The 22,830-nt window shown below is 38.1% G+C and overlaps 1 protein-coding gene across 1 annotated transcript; it reads right to left on the bottom strand.

Moving 5' to 3' along the window:
• Positions 1-14: 14 nt before the first annotated feature.
• On the bottom strand, positions 15-15,442 carry LOC145999003 (uncharacterized). The gene is made up of 4 exons (XM_083135868.1): positions 14,930-15,442; positions 9,757-11,230; positions 2,838-2,943; positions 15-878 (listed from the first exon to the last, which is right to left on the bottom strand). Exons 1-4 carry the CDS (start codon positions 15,190-15,192, stop codon positions 748-750), a joined length of 1,974 nt encoding a protein of 657 aa, XP_082991994.1. The 5' UTR covers positions 15,193-15,442; the 3' UTR covers positions 15-747.
• Positions 15,443-22,830: the final 7,388 nt, after the last annotated feature.

The raw sequence follows: 22,830 nt of genomic DNA, 5'->3' as shown, positions 1-22,830 counted from the left end.
TCTTCAGAGAACTTCTGTATTGGTTCCACATGACTTTTTCAAACTGAAAACATCACAGACATATAGGTGAATGGGATTACAACCTTTTAGGCACGTGAATGTAACTCTCAAAGAACAAAATTTTTAAACTGTAGTTTGGTCTGAACAACTACTTTATTTGCATAATGTTCATCTTGACTAGTTTTTAAATATAACAAAACACAAATTTCAAATACTTTACAAGACAAACAACTAGAAAACATATTATTAGGAGTTCACTTTTATAACACAATAGCTCTGTCACTGTTAATTCTGAATCCTCTTAAGAGAAGCAGCCTCCACGATGGCGCAGTGGTAGCGTTGTCGCCTTGTAATCAAGGGGTCCCGGGTTCGATACCCGGTGGAAGCACATGGCACAGTGGTTTAGATCCCACTTTAAACTGTAGGTCCAGTCCCGGTTAGCCTTACTGTGCACACCAACTCAAACCAAACTCTTAAGAGAAGCACTGCATTTCAACAGTCTCGTGGAATTTACACATGAAAACTTTTTTCTTCTTTGTTTTTGAATGTAACATCTAGTATTTCAGAAGAAAAGATTTTAGAAATGCAAAAACTTATTCTTATGTATTTCAAAACTAGAACTACAAACAAATATATTACAAGCTTACAAAATATATGTGTAATTTTATTACACATTCACATAGCAAATCCATGCTTGGCTTGCATCTTCAAGGACACAAAATAGAAATTGTCCTTAGATTATTATTTTCAAGGATATAAGAGTTTGGCATTAAGAAGTTCATTCCAATTTAATCCCACCATACTGTTAGACGGAGAAGGATCCTCATCATTTAAATCAAATCTTCCCTTTGTTTTCCTTTGCATGTTTTCTAAACCACCTGAAAAGAAGAAGTCAGTATTACAATTAGGATTCACATATACTTGTATATTTTCACATATGGTTTAAATTACATACCATACTCGAAACTAGAAAAATCAAATTAAAAACTATTCATAAATATTACAATGCGGGCTCGTGCATTGTTAGCTAAATGGTTAGCGCTCTCACCTTTGGTGCAAGCAGGTCTTGGTTTGATCCCAGGTGGGAGGCCCCAAATTTTTGGCATTGACCCAGTGCTAATTGGGGGATTGAGGACAATTGGGGGGGGGGGGCGCTACTTGAAAAACAGCGGCAATAAGACTCGATGCGTTGATCACACATCATCCAATGAAAAAGCCACTCCACTTGCACCATGGAGTTTAGCTGTTGGGGTATCTGACAGCCATGTGGGAGAGACAGGTTTGATCCCTGAAATGGGAATATTTCGGACAATATCTCTGCATAGAATTGCTCCAGGGGCTCACCCAGCTGGGCCTTGGCCAAATCAAGAATGTGTAGGGTCTTGCATCCACACACCCTGCGTGTCTTTGTGGCACAGTGCAAGGCTTTACCTAGCCTTTTCATCATAATAACTATTGACACAAACATGTTGGATATTATTGATGTATGTAACTAACATGACGTATTTTAAACTTTCTGTTAATTTTTCAAGGCCATCTTCAAAAAATGTCTTTATGTCCATGAAACAATAATCAACATTAATTTCCAGAACTATACTGATCGCAGGCACATCTGGCAGCTGACCTACATAGCTGTCCTTGGGGGTGAGTGCCTCGATGTCACCAACCACCTCAGTTGCAAAGGAAAAGCTGTAGGGATAATGTTGCTCTCCTGCACACATTTGTTGGAATCCCTTATTATAAAGGGCTATCGGAAAAAAATAGAAAAACTAAGAGAATATGGTATAAAATGTGGTATGAAGGCCCCCAGGAACATTGAAAAACATGTCACTGAATATAAAAATGGGGAAGGAGCAGGGAATCCCAGAAGAACAAAAAGGAGTCTATAGGATAGAATGCGGCAAAGAATACATAGGACAGACCGGAAGAAGCATGCGCATAAGATGGGACGAGCATGACAAGGATATCAAGGAGGGAGTACCCAAAACTGGTCTCCCTGAACATATTATTGAAAGTGGGCATAAGATTGTAAAAAGAGAAGTAATTAGGAAAGATAATAATAAATTAAATAGGAATGTTTATGAAACCGCATATATTTGCATGGGAAATAGGAATAAACTCAACAGAGACGATGGTAATTTAGTGGACGGATGGATCAGTTTTCTTAAGAAATGGAATAAGGCTGTGAAAACTGATGCTAAAATAGGTTTCCATGTTACTTCGGAGGTCATCAAAGCGCGAGAATTCACTTTGGACTGGTGACGCAAGCGATAAAGGAGGGGTGGTTTATAGGAGGGGAGGTAGTTTTTCCTTCTGGTTGAGGTGGGGGCTGCTCACCAGTGCAGGCCTCACAACCAGCCTGGGCTCGTAACGGCCACTTGGGATCCCTCTTTTAGTTATTTTAACGTAAGTGTGGAGTATTTTTATGAAGTTTTAAACAAGCTCAGATTTTTTAAGTTGGAATATGGCAGAGTTTTTGTAAGTGTCTTTAACCTTAACCCTTAACCAAATCCTCATTCAACACTTCTTTACGCGGCACTATGCTCTGTGTCTAGAAACATCAACGAACCTGATGAAGTAGGCAGTCTGACCTCCGAAACATTGTGCTAATAAGACTCCATACTCACTCACGTAAGTAGTTAAATTAATCAATACTATTCAACGTATTTATTTCCTTTAATAGTGAGTAACACGCACAAATCTACAATATGTACTAATGATACGAAGACGTAATGATACTGGGCCAAATCAGAATTCTGAGTTTATCTACTGTAGATAACATGCTCAGTTATTAGTTTCAACAAAATATGTTATTAAATTTTCAGACATTAACTTACGGATTATATAAAGCATGATTTCTGAGGTTTCCTCGTTGAACTTCAAGACTTTGGCTTCCACATAATCAGTTATTACAGGACTATAATCATCAGATAATTTCAACATCTGAAATAAATTTCAAAATTTACTTTCAGTAAATGATTAACACTGTCACAGGCAAATTTCTAGTAAAGCAACATTACTGACAAGATTCATTGTATAACTGTTTCTACTATAGTTATAACTTCAACATTGATCAAATTATAAATAAATGTCTCATGTGTTCTCTCAAAAAAGGTTTGAGTTGTGGTTTAAGTCCACTTTATGCACAGATAGGCTAATAGGGACTGGACCTACAGTTTAAAGTGGGATCCGAACCACCGTGCAATAAACCAGGTAACAAACTCACCATTGGGGAGGCCCTCAAAAATGAAAAAAATCTTTGTAACAACTGCAAATTACAAGAAATAAAATGGCATGTATCAAGAAACTTAAAATTAATTAACATAAATACAGCATGTCCTAAAATGAATATTAGGGTTTCACTAAGTTGGTATATTGCAACAGACGAAAGTGAAAGTTTATATCGTACATGTACAATAAGAATGGCTGTTGAAGTTTGCTACCCTGAGTGCTTATAATTTCTTTCCGATGAGGCACAGTGGCGTAGGTTTATTACAAGATGGCGACTTCCATCCAGAAGTCCCTTTTGTGTCATTGAATTTGCAAGGTGTGATTCTTTGTTCTTTCTGTGGGACTGTGTTTGATTTGATTTCAATTTAAAATTTTGTTTTAGGCTATTTTGCACCCGTCACTTCATACGGGGTCCAGCCCCTTACCAGAACTCAAATAACATAACTGTAATCTCGTGTCGTAATTAAATTATTAATTCATGTTGAGGGGAATAAACAATGCAGTTGATAATATAAGACGTAAATGAGTTACTAAAGATATATCTGCGAAACTTACTTGTAAATGTTCAATTTATTTCGGTGGCCTAGCATCGAGTTCCCAAGTGGACGGTGGCAGAGGCCACCGACATTAATAGAACATTTACAAGTAAGTTTCCCGGATATACCTTTAGTAACTCGTTTACGTCTGATAAATTATTAAAATATTCTGACTGGTTAAAAGCTGACACTCTAAAGAGAGACTCAGCACGGACAAAATACAGGACAACACACACAATTATACTGGTCATTGTGTCAGTCGTCAGAGCCTCGTTAGTCTGCAAAATTCAGTCCAGGGTGTACTATGTGGTAGTGAAGTTGACTTTTGGGCACCTTAGCAGAAGGTCGCCCCTTACACCCCTTGTGGGACTGTGTGAAAGAAAGTGTACATACCACCACTACCTGCAGACTTGAGAAACAGGAGCTTTGTCCTTCTACCCCACATATAAGGGAAATTAAACGACTATGAAACCCCGATAATCACTTTGGGACACGTTGTATGCCATTGCGTCTTTATCTTGCGAACCTATAAGTTTGCACTAAAATACATTTATGTTCATTTCTATGATCATATTCAATCTTAACTTTTAAAGTTCCAAATTATTATACATATAAAAGGGTAAATGAACTCAACTGGCATAGCAAAACAAAATATTATGAAATATGGAAGTTGTCATTATTTCCTACTTTCTTGCTTTCAAAACGACACACATTATATTTGACAGAGAATTTAAAATTTATATATCCTAACAACCTGTACAGGCAGAGTTCAACATGTCAGCATCATAGCAATTTTTTATGTAGTTTGTTCAAAATGACCTTTCCTGCCTTTGTTTATAACACACAGATGCAGTCAAAACTACAATAGCATATGCTTCATAATGGCACGATTAATATGATGACAAACTTTACTGATTTTTGTTCCACATGCTGCAGACCAGTAATGTGCAGTAATTCCTATGATGCTGGACTCATGGAACACCCTGTATATAAATTTCATGAAAGATTTTTAAAAATCACTACAATTAAACCAATCAGAAACTTTTTTTTCATGTTCCGCTGGCATAGTTGTGAAAACAGCCAACAGAGGTACTGCTGCTAAACATGCAGTCATGTTAGCAAAGTGTTTTGCGTTCTTCAATATGCCCTCATCCAATTGAGTGTGAATATGCACCAAAGTTTCCTTGCCAAGTAATGGAAGGATCATGTCTACGTAGCACCCCTACCACAGGAAGACCATGATCTGTGGCACCAAATCACCACTGACATTAGCACAGTCACTCCTGGTATGCTGGGTTCACTACGAGCAGAAAAGGACTACAGACAAGACAAAGGTGGAGATATATTGAACAATTATAAGTACTATTCATATTATGGGAATGAGAGACGCGGTAGTAAATAATTGAAGAGAAACTTAATAATCACTTTATCGGCGAAGCTCTTTTTTTGGTTTGTTCTATTAATTTCGGTGACCATCCTTGTTGGAACTTGTTACATTGTTGCTTGGTGTGCTATTGTCACCTGTCTGCCATTCACCGGTGTTAATTGCTGCAGTAGGGGAATCCATTCGTTGTATGCTTCTCCACTATCGATGTTCAGTTTGAGTTGGAAGTGCATTATGGCATGTGTTTCCTTGATTTTAGTGTCTGTGAGTGTGTGCGCTTTGTATTTGACATGTACTTTTTTTAATTCTATGGCTCTTGTATTTGATATGTTTTACAAGTCCAGAGGTGGGTTGGGCTTTTTTTTTCCATCTAGTTAGGTGCTGTTGAATTCTCTCATTGATTGATCTGCTGATGTAATATGCCTTGTACTCACACTCTGCATCATGGACACCTGGGTTGTTGAGGGCAGGAAGTATCATTTATGTTTGTTTACTTTGTCAGCTATTGTAGCTGTTGGTTTGTGCACTACTTGGATGTTGTAGGGGAGAAGGGCTTTGGAAAGGCAGTTGGATGTGGTAGGATGGAATCAATAGAACAAACCAAAAAAACAGCTTCACGGAAACCGTGAGTACTAAGTTTCTCTGTAATTAAAAGGACTAGAAGAAATCTCTCGGGTCTTTCACTTGGTGCATAATCCATTACATGTAACAGACATTTAATTATACTGATTATTTGAAATCTTTCACAGACATTAAGATTAACTAACTAACTAACTCTCTATCCTTCTTAAACCCGAAGGTTCATGGCTGCAGCAACACAGGCCTTCCATCTTTCCCTATCTTGAGCAAGATGTATATACTCTTTTCCATCCCTACCGATTTCCTTTAAATCCATCTCAACGTTGTCCCTCCATCTTCGTCTTGGCTTTCCTACAGGTCTCTTACCATCAGGTTTCCCAACAAGAATCCGGTAAACTCCTCTTTCCTCTCCCATTCGTGCCACATGGCCTGCCCATCTAAGTCTTCTTGATTTAATTATTCTAATAATATCTGGACATGAATGCAAATTATGTAGCTCTAAATTATGTAACCTTCTCCACTCACCTGTCTCCTCATCCCTTTTAGGTCCAAAGATTTTCCTAAGGATCTTATTTTCAAATACTCTCAATTTTGTTCCTTTTTCAATGTAAGGGACCAAGTTTCACACCCATATAATACTACAGGCAAAATTACTGTTTTGTATATTTTAACTTTTAGTGTCTTAGATATTAAACGAGAAGATAAAAGTTTATGAAGAGAGAAGTAACATGTATTTCCTGAATTAAGCCTGCTTTTTATTTCCTCTTTAATATTAATATTACTCCTAAGTATTTGAATTTGGAAACTGGTTCAAACGAGTTGTTATCAATGATTAGATTTTGGTTATTACGTAACACTTGGTTTCGGCCTGTAAGCATATATTTAGTTTTCTCTTTGTTAACTTCCAAACCTATCTCTTTAGCAGTTTTGAAAAATATTTTAGCATTATTCTTAATTGTATTTATATCATCCCCTAATAAGTCTACATCATCTGCATATGCTAACAACTGAGTCATACCATTTAATTTTAGTCCTTCGTTAGTTTCTTTTACCTTCCTAACAGCATATTCTAAGGCAAAATTAAAGAGCAATGGAGATAATGCATCTCCTTCTTTTAACCCATCATGAATTGTAAATTTGTCAGACACATTCATACCCACACGAATTTTACTTTCGGTTTCACTGGTGCATACTTTTATCATACTAACAAGCTTCTTAGGTATTCCAAACTCTAATATATTATATAATTTATATCTTTTGACCGAATCATATGCTTTTTTGAAATCAATGAATAGCTGATGAACATTTTGATTATATTCCCACTTTTTTTCAAGTGTATGTCTAATGTGAAAAATTTGATCTGTTACGTTTAAATCCACATTGATAATCACCTATAATTTCATTAGCATATGGGGTAAGTCTTGTTACAAGAATGTTAGATAATATTTTATATGTTGTTGAGTAGAGAAATTCCACGGTAATTATTGCAGTTCATTGTATCACCTTTTTTAAACACAGGAACAATTATGGATTCTTTCCACTGTTGAGGGATTTCTTCTTTATTCCATGTTAAACAAATTAATTTATGAATTTGACATATTAATGAATTTCCACCATATTTAATTAACTCAGCTGGTATTAAATCAATGCCAGGTGCATTTTTAACTTCAGTCAAGTTAGGTTCTGGAACTAAAGGTTCTGCTGTGTGTACTTCATTTACTTCTAATTTATCTCCTACATGAACATTTAAAAGGTCATTAAAGTAGTTCTTCCATCTATTTAGAATATCGCTTGGGTCAGCTAGAAAATCACAGTCTTTATCTTTTATCAAGTTTACTTTAGGTTGCCACCCCTTTCTAAATTCATTTTCACCTTTATATAAATCTCTGATATTTTTGTTTTTGCTGTTTGTTTCAATTTCGTTAGTTTTGCTTTTCAAGTAATCTCTTTTTTTACTTCTAAACGTGCGGTTAACTTCTCGCTTTATTCTATTATAATCGCTTAGATTTGTATCATCAGAGTTATTTAACCACCTACGTCTAGCCTGATTTCTTATTTCTATTAGATTATGACATTCATTATCAAACCATGACTTACTTTTTCTTGATTTATGGTATCCTATACTTTCTTTAGCTGCTGATTCTATTGCAGTACGTCTGTGTTCCCAATTCTTATTTACGTCTGTTTCATTTATATTTTCATCATCATTTAAATCCTGCAAAACATCAAATCTATTTGACAGTTTAATTTGGTAATCTTTCTTAATTCTTTCATCAGCAAATTTTCCTGTATTAAATTTTATAACTTTTAGATTTTGTTGCTTATGATTTATCACTGTGAGTCTTTCTCTTAATTTAGCAATTACTAAATAATGGTCACTGGCACAGTCAGCACCTCTATGTGTACGTCAATTATACTAGTATGCCTTCTCTTATCAATGAGAATATGATCTATCTGATTATGAGTTTTACCATCTGGAGAAGACCAGGTATATTTATGGATATCTTTATGTTTAAAAGTGATACTTTTCACAATTAAATTCTTTGAGGTTGCAAAAGTAATCAATCTTATACCATTATCATTACTTAATTCATGAAGACTTTCTTTACCAATCGTGGGTTTAAATGTCTCTTCTTTGCCAATGTGTGCATTACAGTCACCTAACAGAATTTTCATATCATACTTAGAAAATTTATCAAAGACCTGTTCTAACTCTGTATAAAAATCATCTTTAGTATTATCATCCTTATCTTCCGTTGGTGCATGTATGTTTATTAAAATAATTTTACACCACCTACCCTGTAAAACTGCATATGATATCCTATCATTAATAAATTATACTGTTTTAAGAGCCGAGATAATTCTATTATTTATGAAAAAGCCTGTTCCAAAATTATGATTTTCAGTACCACCATAGAAAAAAGTATAATTTTTAGTTTTACAATTCCCTTCTCCTGGCCACCTAACTTCCTGGACAGCAACTACTACATCTAATTTATACTTAACTATCTCACTAACTGTACACTGAAATGCCCCAGGCCGGTAATAGCTTAGAACATTCCAGGTGCCTAATTTAATATCCTTATTCCTAATGTAGATCTTATCCTTAGTCCAGGGATCTCCCAAAGTAGTCCCCACCTGGAGATCCGAATGGGGGACTATTTTACCTCCGGAATATTTTACCTTGGGAACATCCATGGCCTCATATTGCTGTTTCTTGACATGACAGATTACCTTGTATTATCTAGCATACATACTATATAACACGTATTTTAAAAATATTTAAAAAATATTCAAAAAACACAAAAAATGGTACTTACGTTTTATGAGAATGTTATTTGCAAAACGACGTTTTGAGAATCTACTGTTCTCTTCTTCAGGTACAAAAGTTCAACTATGAAAAATTTCCATAGCCACGTCACGATATTTTAAAAACCAGGAATAAGGGTGTGGATTAGATATGGGTTAGTCAGGAATTCAAAAACTATACTTCAAGTTGTTGTAGCCTCCATGTTCTGTTACAAATTAACAGAAAAAATTTGTAACTGAATATGGAGGGTACAACAACTTTAAGTATAGTTTTTGAATCCCTGACTAAGCCATATCTAATCCACACCCTTATTCCTGGCTTTTAAAATATCTTGACGTGGCTATGGAAAGTTTTTCGTAGTTGGAAGTTTTGGACCTGAAGAAGAGAAAGGTAGAATCTCGAAACGTCATTTTGCAAATAACATATTCATAAAACGTAAGTACCATTTTTTGTGTTTTTTGAATATTTTTAAAATACGTGTTATATTGCTATTGTGAGTAATTTGCACATTCATGATGAATACATACCATATTTGAAGAGCAATTATGCAAAATACCCTACATATGATATGCACACATTGGTGCTGTCATACAAGGCAGGTGGCAATATCCTTTTAGATCTGCATGCAGGGCTTATTTTTACAAACTCTTACAAATGGCCAAGGAGCTATAATGTTCAGAAATTTGCACTTGCCCAAGCTGAAGTATTGACCTTACCTGGAAAGCCACTATGTCGTTCACTTTAGGATGCATTTGCAGAGCAGGATACTTTGTGTAGTCAATTGGCAGATTTTCCTTCTCTTCTGTAGATATATTCTCACATGTCTCCCTGCTGTTATGGTCCCCATTGATCCCTACACTTTCACCCTTACCAGAATCATTGCTGTTTCCTGTGCCCACAAGTTTCTTTTTGCGTTCAAAGACAATAGGGGTAGAATGTTCTTGCAATGCTAGCAGTCTAGAAAACTTCTCCATGACATTCTCTTGTGGAGAATCATCTGCACTAACAGTAGACAAGTGGTGGTGATTCTTGGTGGTGGATATGCTGACGTCAGATTCTTCTTTTGTCGAACGTTGCACAGTAGATTTCTCACTTTTTTTAGCCTCAGCTACACAGTCTGACAAACCAGAAGAATTATCGGCATATTGACGAGAATTGTCAGATTGTAAAACCCCATTTTGGACTGACTTGTCAGTATCAATGGAGCATTTGCTATTCTCTCTTGACGATTCATCACCAGAACTATCTTTGTTGAATCTAATATGCTTCCCATGGGAAACGTTCAGCAACATGGGCTTAACTTGTTCAACTCTAGAGAACCGTTGAACAAACCTATTCTCTACAGCTCTCCTTCTCTGTTCATCCTTCTTAGCCTTCCTCCTGTGCTTAAAATGTCTTCGTTTCCTAGCCGAGACCTTGCTGCCGAATTCCTGAACTGGTAAGCTGTCTTCAGCTTCCATTTCATCATTGTCTGGCTTCGGTTGCTCTGAATGAGAAAACTGAGATTCTTCAGTATTCTTAGCATTAGCCTCATCACTTAATCTCTGTTCCGATTGATTCAACAAGGATTCTTCAGCACTTTTAGAACTGGGCTCACTAGAAGATTTCTGATGGGAATGATTCAAGAAAGACTCTAGGCCATCTTTTGAAGTGGCCTCTCTGCATAATGATCCATTTTTGTGGTTGATCACGGTATCCCTAGGTCTCTCTTCTATCATCACACATGAGTCATCCGTTTCAAAGAACTCTGATTTCTTTATCCGCAAATTTGAGTTGATAAAATTCTCCTTCCTTTTCTGCACCTTTGAAGTCTCACTGACATTACATAAACATGATGACAAGTCTGTAGCAAGAAAAGCTTCTGAATTGTTTGCACCACTGTTATCTACATTCATGCTTGATGAATTATGTGCATTTCTGTAACTTGTATTTCTTTCTGAAATACTTTGAAGAATTTCATCATCAGAAACATTAGACTTTGTAGAATGTGTATGTTTAGTATTAATAGCAGCACTGAACGTCTCTGCTGAAATATCCAATGTGTCATCTGCTTCCTGGAGCTTCCTTTTCTTCTGCTGCTTTGCTACACCACAATCGTTGGTACCCACATGAGGCTTATCTCCATTACTGCACTCAGAAAGTTCAATGGAATGACACTTCTGACTTTTTAGAAGTATTTTTGGTTTAACTCTGAAAAGATTTAAAAAAATATATATATATATATATAAACACTAGTTGTTAAATAAAGAAAACATTATTCAAGTCTGCCTTTCAGAGTTAGATCAGAGGTCAATGTCCTGTGCATGTTACGGCTTTTTCCCTTTTAATTGTGCTGTGTGGTTGAAAATAGAACACTTGTGCAATAGGGAAGGTTTGTTTCTAGTTGTGTTTGGATGGGAAGGAGATGGTGTTGAATGTGCAAAGGGAAATAGTATGCAAGAAATTCTTGCTACTTGGAAAGCTCACCAAAACTTTCTGACTTGCTTCTGCTGTGAAGCAGACAACATAAGTGTATCGGCAACAAAATCTACATGGCCCAGCAGAGACTAGCAGGAAGCCTATACAGTTATGCAAGTTGCAATACGTTACAATTAATAATCGATATTAATTGTGTTTTTAAAATATTCTATTGCAAAAACATTTTGGAGAAATGTATTTTAGAAGAAAATATAAATCATGCACCACGAATAGCAGTCACAACATTTTATTGTTCTCTGTATGTATGCTATTACGTAATATTATGACTGAATAATTGTTCTGCACAAAATATGGATGTGTTTATAGGCATGTAAAGAATTTGGTCTGAGTTCTAATAGCATAATTCTTTTAAATTGTACAGGAGAATAAGATGAACATGAAAATAAGTTTGAACACTGGAGAAATAATTTGTGGGCATGGAAATCTAAAATGTATTAAGTGGTGCATTTTCCCAAGTGGAAACATGTGCAGGAGGCAAAAAAAGTGCACAAATTCTACTCAAGAATGCATAAATGATAACTCTGTAAATACAACTGGCCTAATGTAGCCACATATGCATTAAGGAGCATAATTATAACGCATGAACCTGACCTGATTAACCTACTCATAAAGCATACTGCAGTAGGATTGTGATCAAAGTAACTTTCCATGCAGAAATAAAAATGAGATAGAAATTTAAATGCTACTTTACTTCACTTTAAATAACACTTCAAAATCTTTAAAAATGCATAATTTCTGAATGGGTACACTCAATTGTATTTTTCCATTTTTGGAAAAATGAAATTGAGGTCAATGGTTAGGTGAGCTAGGTTTCAGTGTGTTTTCAAAAAGTCCTACTTAGTACCAGATGGTGCTATACCTGGTTTTGAACTATGAACATGGAAGCAGGATTCCTGCTGGGAAGAAATCAGATTGAGACATCTTATATATTTACCGAGCTAAGAGTGTTAGGATGTATGCCAAATTGATATAATAATAGAACCACTAGACATTAAATTTCAATTATTTATACAATTTTCATATTATTTCACTTGCCATCACTGATTTGTAACTTTTGTAGCACAATAAAGCATGGCCAATGGAAAAATATTGGATTTAGAGTGAACCATTGAACCCAAATATTGGATTTAGAGTGAACCATTGAACCCAAAATCTACCCACCACAAGTAATTTGCCTCTGAATATTTTAGAGGGTATCACTACACTTAATTGCCTAACACAGGAACTCGTTCAATAAATGAATATCTCAACAAGATAACAACATCACCAAAAAATCCACACATAATGCATGATAAATCATGAGACAAGAATAAAAATTCCACCTGGCTCACTCATAGCATCAGCAGCTCTTAATACAGAGCTGTTAACATACATACTTATGTACAGAGTGGATCAAAAGTCATGATCGGATATTTATATAATATTGTTATTGTGCAAGAATTGTTTATAACACACAAAAACAACAGTCACCTTGGAAACAAAAGGCCAAACACATGAGTAAAGCACATTGCCACAATGTGGTTTTAAAGGCAACATTCAGATATACCTCTATCTGAAAATAGATCACGCAACATATATGAGAATAAACATTCCCCTTTTAGCTTAAACATTACCATGTTAGAAATAAAATAGCTTACATGAGCATCCAAGTTTACCAGAGAGTAGCTATTTTTTGGTTTACAAGGTCATTTCAGATGCAGACTACCATGTGTGGGTTTTATGATTGAGAGAGCAAATATCATGTGATCAGTAGTTCATGTGTAACCTTAATTTTTCTGTAGTAGTGGGCCTTCAAATATGGATTGTGAAGCGAAAGACACAGTGAAATGAAACTAAAGTGAATATAGTCATCATCTCCATTTTAAAATTTAATTTAATCCATCTTACCACTATACAGGGTGTTTCATAAGTTCATTTACAATGCTTGGGAGGTGATTGTTCGAGTGAAAATAAGGTGGAAAGTTCAGGTAACGAAATTCCGGAAACGGCTTTGTTGCAGAGTTATTGACGTTTGAAAACGTGGGAACATGAATTTCCGTAGTGAATAACGACAAAACAGGTGGAGAGAAGTCGTCGGTGTTGGCCGGTCCACTAAGAAATTGGGTACGCTCTTGTCAAAAAATCATGCGGCAATGTTGTGCAATGTCGGCGCAAGGGATTCCCCAAAGGACGCGAACGAAGATGTTGACGGGAGTAGGGTGGGTGTGCGTTCTGCGTGAGCTGGTATCGACGAAAATTGGCATGTGTTGAATGGCACCAAAAAACAAAGAAAATTTCCTGAGCGAAGGGCACCATGACGTAAAAACGAAAAAAATGAACTGTCATAGGTTGCATACCCTGAAGGGCAGATGGGTGTCCGTGTGATCTGACATTAAGTACCACATTTCCCGCTAGGGGCGCCAACAGTGTAGGTTTCCTCATGAAGGAGCGCACGTGTCTGTGTGTCTGAAGGTATGTTTCCGCAAATGGTTTGTAGGGCTATGTGTCAATGGTGTGTGGGGCTACACATTTTTTTTCTAAACCAATTATTAACTATTCTAACCTAAACGTGACCTAACCTTACCGGAAATGGTTTGTGGGGCTACGTAGGTATTTTTGGGTGGAGTGGGGTGGAAACACTGCATGCCGACTACAGTAGTAAAACTATGACCACCATTTAGCGTGTTACAGAAAGGAAAACGAAACTAACAAAACTTAATTCATACGTCGAAAATACAGATTATTTCCATGAAAAAAGCGAAATTCCACCTTCAGCAATGTTTCTCAATGCAGAATACTTAAGTAGGAATATGGAAAGTGACATAAATAGCGAGTTCCGGAAAGTTTACTACTGTACTCGGCATGCAGTGTTTGCACCCCACACCACCCAAAAATACCTACGTCGCCCCACAAACCATTCATACATAGCCCCATGAACCATTTCTGGTAAGGTTAGGTTAGGTTGGGTCACGTTTAGGTTAGAATAGTTAAAAATGGGTTTAGAAAAAAAAATGCGTAGCCCCACACACCATTCTCGCATAGTCCCACAAACCATTTGCGCAAACGTACCTTCTTCAGTTACAAAAACACTTGTTTGGAAACACTGACCGGGATTACGTCATCACACACAAGCAACATCTTGCTGGAAGGAAATGGATGCAACAGCTTTCGTGCATCGGTCACATATTTATATCGAAAAATACATGATTTACCGGCAAAATTCAATGAACGATGCGAGAAAACACTTCCCTGAACTTCCACAACTATAAAGAAACTGCATTCGGTAAGTAATTTCTCCTGTAAATTTGAAGAAATCAGTTTTCCGGATATAAGAAATTTAAGTTTGAAATCCCCACACAATGACGAATCATGAGTGCCGGTGAAAACAGCACAAAAGCTAGGTTTACAGCTTGTATTTATAATTACACGTACCTAATTAAATCTCCATCTCGAAGCACTAACTGAGTTTCTCCAGGGGGCACGAAATAATGATTGGATTCACTGACAAGAACTAATACTATGTCATCGGTTATGTTGAATGTTCTCTTTATTTGCTGTTGCAAATCTTCAATTTGAAGATCTGTTTTCGCTTCAACAAATTTTAATGAAAATTTTCTGTAGTCATCATACATGTCCCTTAGATCTAATATAATACGAAATCTTTTTGTCGTATCCATCTCGATATCCACGATCATACACTAGTAGTTGAATGAAAATAGATTTTGAGATACACGTTATCACCGTTCTTCTCCCTTAATTCAGAGGCGTCAAAACAAAACTACTTCTCGTCGGGTACTTTCAGGTACTTTGTTCATTTCACGTTATTTGTATTTTCAAGCAGGAAAGAGGAAGCTAATACGATTAATCCCACAACTCATTCATAATAGAAATACAATGACCACTTAATATACACCGTGGACTATATTGTGAGCGGTGTACGATATTAATGTAGCAAGTACATTTTCCTGTAAAAATAAATAAATTATATTTTCTTTTCGATAAACATATTTTTTTCCTAGGTGTTTGCGATACAGGCAAACATACAAGACCATCCAAGTATGTGTCATGCTGGATTATATTTTTCATACAACGTCCTACAACCAGATGCCAGTTGCTCATGCTCAGTGGGTAGAAATTGGGGGGGGGGTTAAAAATCCGGGAACTTTTCTAACGTTGGAAGCGGCCCCGGCGTCCACCCAGCGTCGAATAACATGGGTACCTGGGGGAAACTCTGGGGGGTACAGGCGGTCAGGGGCGTGGTGCTGATCACATCACGCCCACTCAAGACCGGTTCAAGAAAGTGTGGGGCGTTACCCCCACACCCCCTATACGCCTTCATGGCGTGGTGCTAAGCACAGGGGAACACTTTACTTTACTTTACTTTTAAAATCCCGACATTCGGAACAGGCCTAGCTTTTTCCCAACAGGATGTGAGTGGTGCAAAACAGCTTACCGTGCGTAGAAGTTCAGTCGGGAAAGTAAACCTTATTTGATCGCTGTTTTATTGTATTGATGGGTATGAACACAGACAAGTGCTCCCTCTTAGAAAGCGGCGGTCAACCTAAAAGTATATATTTAACATGTATAATTTGATATCAGTCACTCACACTCCTCACCGAGATGCCGAAGTGGAAGCACTTCGAACTTCATTCATCACATCGGTAGAAAGGGCATTGTCCGCCGCCGCACACCCCAGTCATGCATAAGGGGAGACGGCAAAAACGCGCCCGAGAAGAAAGACCTGAACCTGAACAAGCAGAAGCAGAGGATGCAGCTACCGACAGTGAGTCCGATGATGACGCCACTTCAGCGTCGCAGCAACCGGTTACTCCCGAACGGACACGCAGGCCTCCCTGCATAACAATCTATAAAACGACCAGCCAGCAGATAGCAGTAACCATTGGTAAGCTAGTCGGCAAAAGGTGTAAATTCCGTTACACCCGAGGGAATTGCCGAGTAACTACTATGACTCAGACGGATTTCACAACTGTTTGTGAATATCTTAAGAAAAACGAAATTGGATTTGCATACGGCTCATCAGCTGCAGCAAAACTTAAGGTTGTAATCCGCAACCTTCCGATGGATGCCACTCCCCAAGCAATACAAGAATTTTTGACGCTAGAATATGGATTCACTATCCACAGTGTTAGCCGTCTAAATGCACCAGACCGCAGTCGGAAGACCAGTAATTTAGAGGACCAGAGTTCCCGTACGCCCAGACGCCCATTGCCCCTCGTGATGGTCGTCCTACCCAACAACCAGACATCTCGCCGGATCCTCACCTTTAAGACGATGGGTATATTCGAAATATCAGTAGAAAAATACCACTCCAACTTGATACTACAATGCCATGCTTGCCAACGGATAGGGCATGGGCAACGCCACTGTTTTGCGACGCCTCGTTGCGTGAAATGCACGGGGCCACATAAGTTTGCAGACTGTCCAATTAAGGCTCCAGAGATACCTCCCAGATGCGCGAATTGCGGCCTTGCTCATTATGCTAGTTATAGGGGTTGCCCCCTATTTAAGAAAATCAAGAACGAATGACGGGCCCCATCGGACCCCAAACGCCAGATTACACCGCGGCCAATTCGACAAGACGTTCCGGTGACGACACCAGCTCGTGACCACCGTCCCAGAACATCTACCAGTTCGACCAACCAGCGGCCAGTACAGCAGCGAAGAGCCAATCGCACTACAGCGCCTCGACCGACACCAAGCCAAGCCGAGCCTCAGACGGTTGATCAAGCGTCTCTGCTGAATCTCCTCAATCAACTACAAGAAATCCGGGAAGCTCCGGATCGCTCGACGCGCCGGCGAGTGATCACTCACCTCGTCGACACGCTCGTACCTTAGGGTACTATGTGTTTTATGTTGTATTGTATTGTGTCGTCCTCTATTTTCTTGGGAACATATGCCATATACCCTCTAGCGACAGTTGCAGAGTGGTCCCCATAATCGATGCAACCCCAAAAATGTTGTAACTTAATAAAATTGCGATGCCTGTTAATGATAAATGTAATTCAAGATGCATGTCTCATTATGCCGATGTCCTGACCGATTCAAACGGTCATATAAAAAAAAAAGAAATCAATCACAGTAATTTACATTTATTACTCATTATAATGGGGATGCAGGAACACGCTAATTTCAAATTTAAGTGCGATTATTCTGTTGGAATCATGGGAGCGTCCTTTTTATAAGGAATACGTGTCATATATCGTTGGAAACTAAATCCCAAGGCTAGGAAAAATTTCCTGGAGGAGAAAATCGAGAAAAACCGATGGTGTCCGGATATGCGTGATTGAACGTACTGAGGACATTTTTGGATGATGAAGCACATATTTAGAGGTGAAATGAGTGCTAATGGAACCTAACGGTGTCCGGTAAAAATGGCCAAGTAAAAATGGCAAAGGGAAAAAATGGCAAAAGTGACAATGGCGAAAGTAAAAATGCTGACAAGAAGAAAGGAAAAGCAAATGATAAATAATTGATATAAATAATTCACATGTAAATTGTAAAGAGTATTCATCAGGTTCTTAAGAATGCAATGCCTGATACGTGTGAAATTAGTTTATGATAATTTATACATTATACAGGGCTATTCTAAATGATCTTCCCGATTTCAAAGTTTAATATCTCACGTTTGTTTAGTCACAATGACATGCAAATTATTTGAAATGAAAGAAAAACTCAAAAGTTTTAGTGTCTGGCAAAGCTGATGTTTAGTTATGCATTCTGCCGCTAGGGCGACAGTAAATCAAGATGGCTAATTGCGAAGATGGGAATGAGTGATGATATAATGAAATTGAGTCTAGACTCTACTTTACGTCCTTATTGCCTTTTGGTTTTCTTCTTCGGTAGTTGTCCTCTCTCAGCCTGCAGAATAACCGCTTTTTGTTTATATGAATTTGTTTTTAGAATTCGGAGCATGCTCGCTTCAAGTACGGTCTTGCACCTCTCGGACACGGCCTAATATCTATAATATAATAGATGATAACTTGATCTTCACCTACCTTTCCGGCGCAATCACAAGAACTGAATCCAGAAGTGGAAGTGAACTGCTTGTTCATTTTGCAACTTTTTCTCTTGCAGACTCCAAAATGTACATAAATTCCAGACAATCTGCAAAATTCCCTGATTTTTCCCTGACAAGTCTAATTCCCTGTTTTCCAGATGCGTAGGAACCCTGCTTCAGTGAACGTATTCAGTTGCTACCGGTCGGCCACGGAGAACAGAAAGAGGTAAAGTTATACAGGGTGGTCCATATGTCTTGTTACCCCCCCGAATCAATATCTTGTTATCTCTAATTCAGTGTTTCTTTTGCAGAGATGGCTGACAGAAGCTCCTACAATGTAGAAGAACACCTTGTTGTCAGTGTTTGGGCCCATGGACGTCCACATACCGGCAAGACCATGGAGGATGTGCGACGAGATTTCACAATACGATTCCAAAAAAATGCACCACCAAAAGTGACAATACTGCGTTGGGAAAATAAACTGTTTATGTTGGGATGTATCAAAGACAAACCGAGGCCTGGTGCACCAACCAAAGACAGAACACATGTGCAGGAGTGGAGGCATCTGTGCTTCGGTCCCCACAGAAGTCACTGCGCAAACGGTCTGCTGAGCTTGGAATCCCGAAAACAAAAATGTTACGACACATGAAGAAGGATCTTGGATTGAAATCCTTTAAACCAGCAAGCGTCAACGAGCTCAGTGATGATGACATGCGTAGACGACATGCAGCATGTGGAAGAATGTTGGAGGTATTTCCGACACTCCCGCAGCGGGCTGACCTTTTCTTCTCCGATGAATGCGCAATATATCGAAGTGCACGTGCATGGAATGTGTATTTCTGGTCCAAGGAAAATCCGCATTATTACGAACAGTTGGAAAACAATCCCCCACATGTGATGCTCTGGGTCGCTATGTCCGCTAAACACTTGATAGGTCCCTATTTCTTCGATGGCGTAGTCAATCAACACTCCTATCTCGCCATGTTACGGGCATTTTTTGTTCCACAGCTCCAAAGAATGAATCTCTTGGGACGTTCCTGGTTTCAACAGGATGGAGCACCGCCCCACTATGCCATCGCTGTCAGGGAATATTTAAGTGAAGTGTTTCCCAATAGGTGGATAGGACGCGGATCGGTACATCATCCGGCGCCTCTGGATTGGCCTCCAAGAAGCCCTGGTCTCTCGTCTTGTGACAATGTCCTCTGGGGCATTATTAAGGAAAAGGTATCACAACAACGATACCAAACAACAGAACAATTAAAGGACGCTATTAGGGCAGCCTTTCAGACAACAATCACGAAAAATTTGCTTCGTAAAATCTCACACAGGTCATGGCGCCGTGTCATTTTGTGCCATGAAAATAATGGTGGTCATTCTGACCTTTTGGATGCGTGAACAACATCCTGGTTGACGCTGAATCCATACGTCTTACAAATTGTTACATTGTTATTATCATAATATAAAATTATGTAAAATTGTTGGTGTCACACGACATTATATTATATTGTATTGTATTATTATAAAGTTGTATTATTATCAAGTTATGTAAAATTATGGGGTAACAAGACATATGGACCACCCTGTATGTTTCACCAGAAAGTAAAATTCACACATAAAACTAAAAATAGTTGCAGATTTAGGTATCACTTATACCACACTTTCCACAGTCATTAGTAAAAGTAAAGTGATAGATTTAATTAAAATGATGAATATCATCACTGAAGATTTTAAAGTCTCATCAGGATGGCTGCAGGGATTCAAAGATGATCATGGAATCACTGGGAGAACAGTCTGCGACAAGTTCAAATCTGTGGACTAAGTCACAGTGTAACATTGGAATGAAGAGGTTCTACCAGAAATTACAAGAGAATACCAGCCTCAAAAAATCTACAACTGTGATGAGACGAGCATATTCTATAATCCCCTTCCAAGTAAAACAATAGCTGGTGACCCATGCCGTGGAGGGAAGAAAAGCAAGATCTGCATTGCTGTTGTTGTCTCTTCCAATGTTGATAGTTCGACAAACTGAAAATCTCAGATTCCGAGGTGTTTTAGGGGTGTCAAAACAAAACCTACTGATTATGAATCCAACAGAAATTCATGGAAGACCGTGGTTATTATGGAACAATAGCTAAAGAAATTGGACATTACAAGGAAGAGGGAAAACCGGAAGATCTAATGGATCATTGTGCAGTCCATCCATCTCAAATAGCATTGGAAAATGTTCAAATCAAATTCTTCTATGCTAATCGCACCAGTTTTCTACAGCTGCTTGACTTGGGGATCATTGCCAACTTCAGAGTGCACTACAGAAAAATGCTAGTACAGCATTTAGTAACACCCACAGATGCAAGAAATGACATTTGTCTCAATTAAAGTACTCCAGGCATGGAGTTTATTTCAGCTGCCTGGGAGAATGTGTCATCCCCCACAATCAGCAACTGTTTCCGTAAAACTGGTGTCTTATGGGTAGAGGCCGTTGCACCAGACGAAGATGTGTCTGACAGTAAGCAACTAGATTTATCAGAGGGGGTTAATTTCAATGCCTATGTACATTTGAATGATGATCTGGCTGTATGTGGAGAATTACAGGATGAGAAGATCATTGCTGATGTGTACCAACATGGCACTGGCCACGAGGATGGAGAAGTTTTAAGTGATGACAGTGACATAGATGGTGTAGATAAGCCATGTCAAACTCGCGGCTCCTAGCATCCCTTAATGCAGCCTGCCTTGGCCCTACGTACATTTAATGTATGCAGGACTATCTATACATATGCAGTTGTTCCACTTTTTCCCTTTCTCATGAAACAACCCGCAACTCATCTGAACTTCTCCAGATTGACCAATAAGAATGACCAATTATCTCTACTCTTGTATTCCATGAAGATGTGATGACGACTAAACAAGTTGATTGACAGGTTAGTTTTGAAATTTAATAAAACAAACAAACAAACAAATGTTGCTGGCTGGGAGAGGGAAGCGTGTATACTTTCTGTCGCCTATGGGTCTCTTTCTTCATTTTGAAGGAAAGTCAGTTTCTGGAAAAGTTTCAGACAATCATGTCACTGCCTAAGCCTTGTGGGAGTAAGAAAAGGACTTTGAGGAATATGGAATTTTTCAAGTGAAATGGGAGATTGCCTATTTTCTTTGAATAGTGAAATGTCCAGAAATTCTGTGCCTCGACAAAATGCATTCATTCAGAAATTGTTCTTTGTCCCGAAGTACAGTTGCTGACCTCCGTGGTGGAGTGGTTAGCATAGTGCACTACCATGCCAGAGGCCCCTGGTTCGAATCCCGGTCTTCACATGGGTGTTCTGCGTAGATGTCCCTTAATCATGTTCATTATATCAGTCATCCTGATATAGCCATTAGCCAAAAGGGCAGAAAAACGACACTAAATAACAAAAATAAAAACAAAGTCAAAGAACTAAAATCAGAAATACATTTAAAGAGAGAGAATTGATGACTTAGCACAGAATATCAACGAACAGTAGAAAGCAAAAATTGCTGTTTTTGTTGCCCGCAATAGATGAAAGTACAGATGTATGTGGGATATAGCTTAGTTAGCTGTATTCATTCGTGAATGCAATTCTCATCTCAATGTTATAGAACTGCTCGACATAATTCCATTCTGTGACAACTACAGGAGAAGATATTTTCAAAATTAAACCTGATTTAAGCCAATACTGGTCCCAAGTAAAACTACTACTTGATGAATTTGAAAACAGGTGCCAAAACTTCAATGAGTGGCAAGGGCAATTTTCTTGTCCAGTGTACCCCTTTTCTTTTGATGCTGCTTGAAAATTCCAGCTTTCAAATGCAATTTTTTACCTTACAATGCGACTAAGTATTGAAAGAGAAATATCACAAGGTGGGTGTTCCTAGATTTTTCTAATTTTTCCCAGAGAAGCATCCTGAAATAAAAAAAATTGCTGCTGGAATTTTAGCTATGTCTGGCAGCACTTTGTGTACAACTATTCTCTGTTATGAAGATTAATAAAACAATCCAACAATCAAACATGACTGACAGCCGACTTCTGTAGCGTAATGATTAACACAACGTGCTACGATACCAAGGGTTCCTGGTTTGAATCCTGGCCTTGGCATGGCTGGTCTTTGTGAGTGTTTCTTCATCAATTTCATCATATCATTGCTCATCCTCATCAATGCGATTAGCCAAAAATGGCAGAAAGGCGATGGAAAATAAAATAACAAACATGAAATTAAAGAATGACTTACAATCACATTTGTTTTCCTGCTCACAAAAATATAATGTGGACATTGAGAAGCTAGTTTCTAAAAAAAAAATGAC

The sequence above is a fragment of the Lepisma saccharinum genome, chromosome 14 (genome assembly GCF_977018435.1).
Source record: "Lepisma saccharinum chromosome 14, izLepSacc3.1, whole genome shotgun sequence".
In the NCBI taxonomy this organism is placed as follows: Eukaryota; Metazoa; Arthropoda; class Insecta; order Zygentoma; family Lepismatidae; genus Lepisma; species Lepisma saccharinum.
The sequence above is the reverse complement of the archived record's forward strand: the minus strand, read 5'-3'. Positions and strand labels throughout refer to the sequence as shown.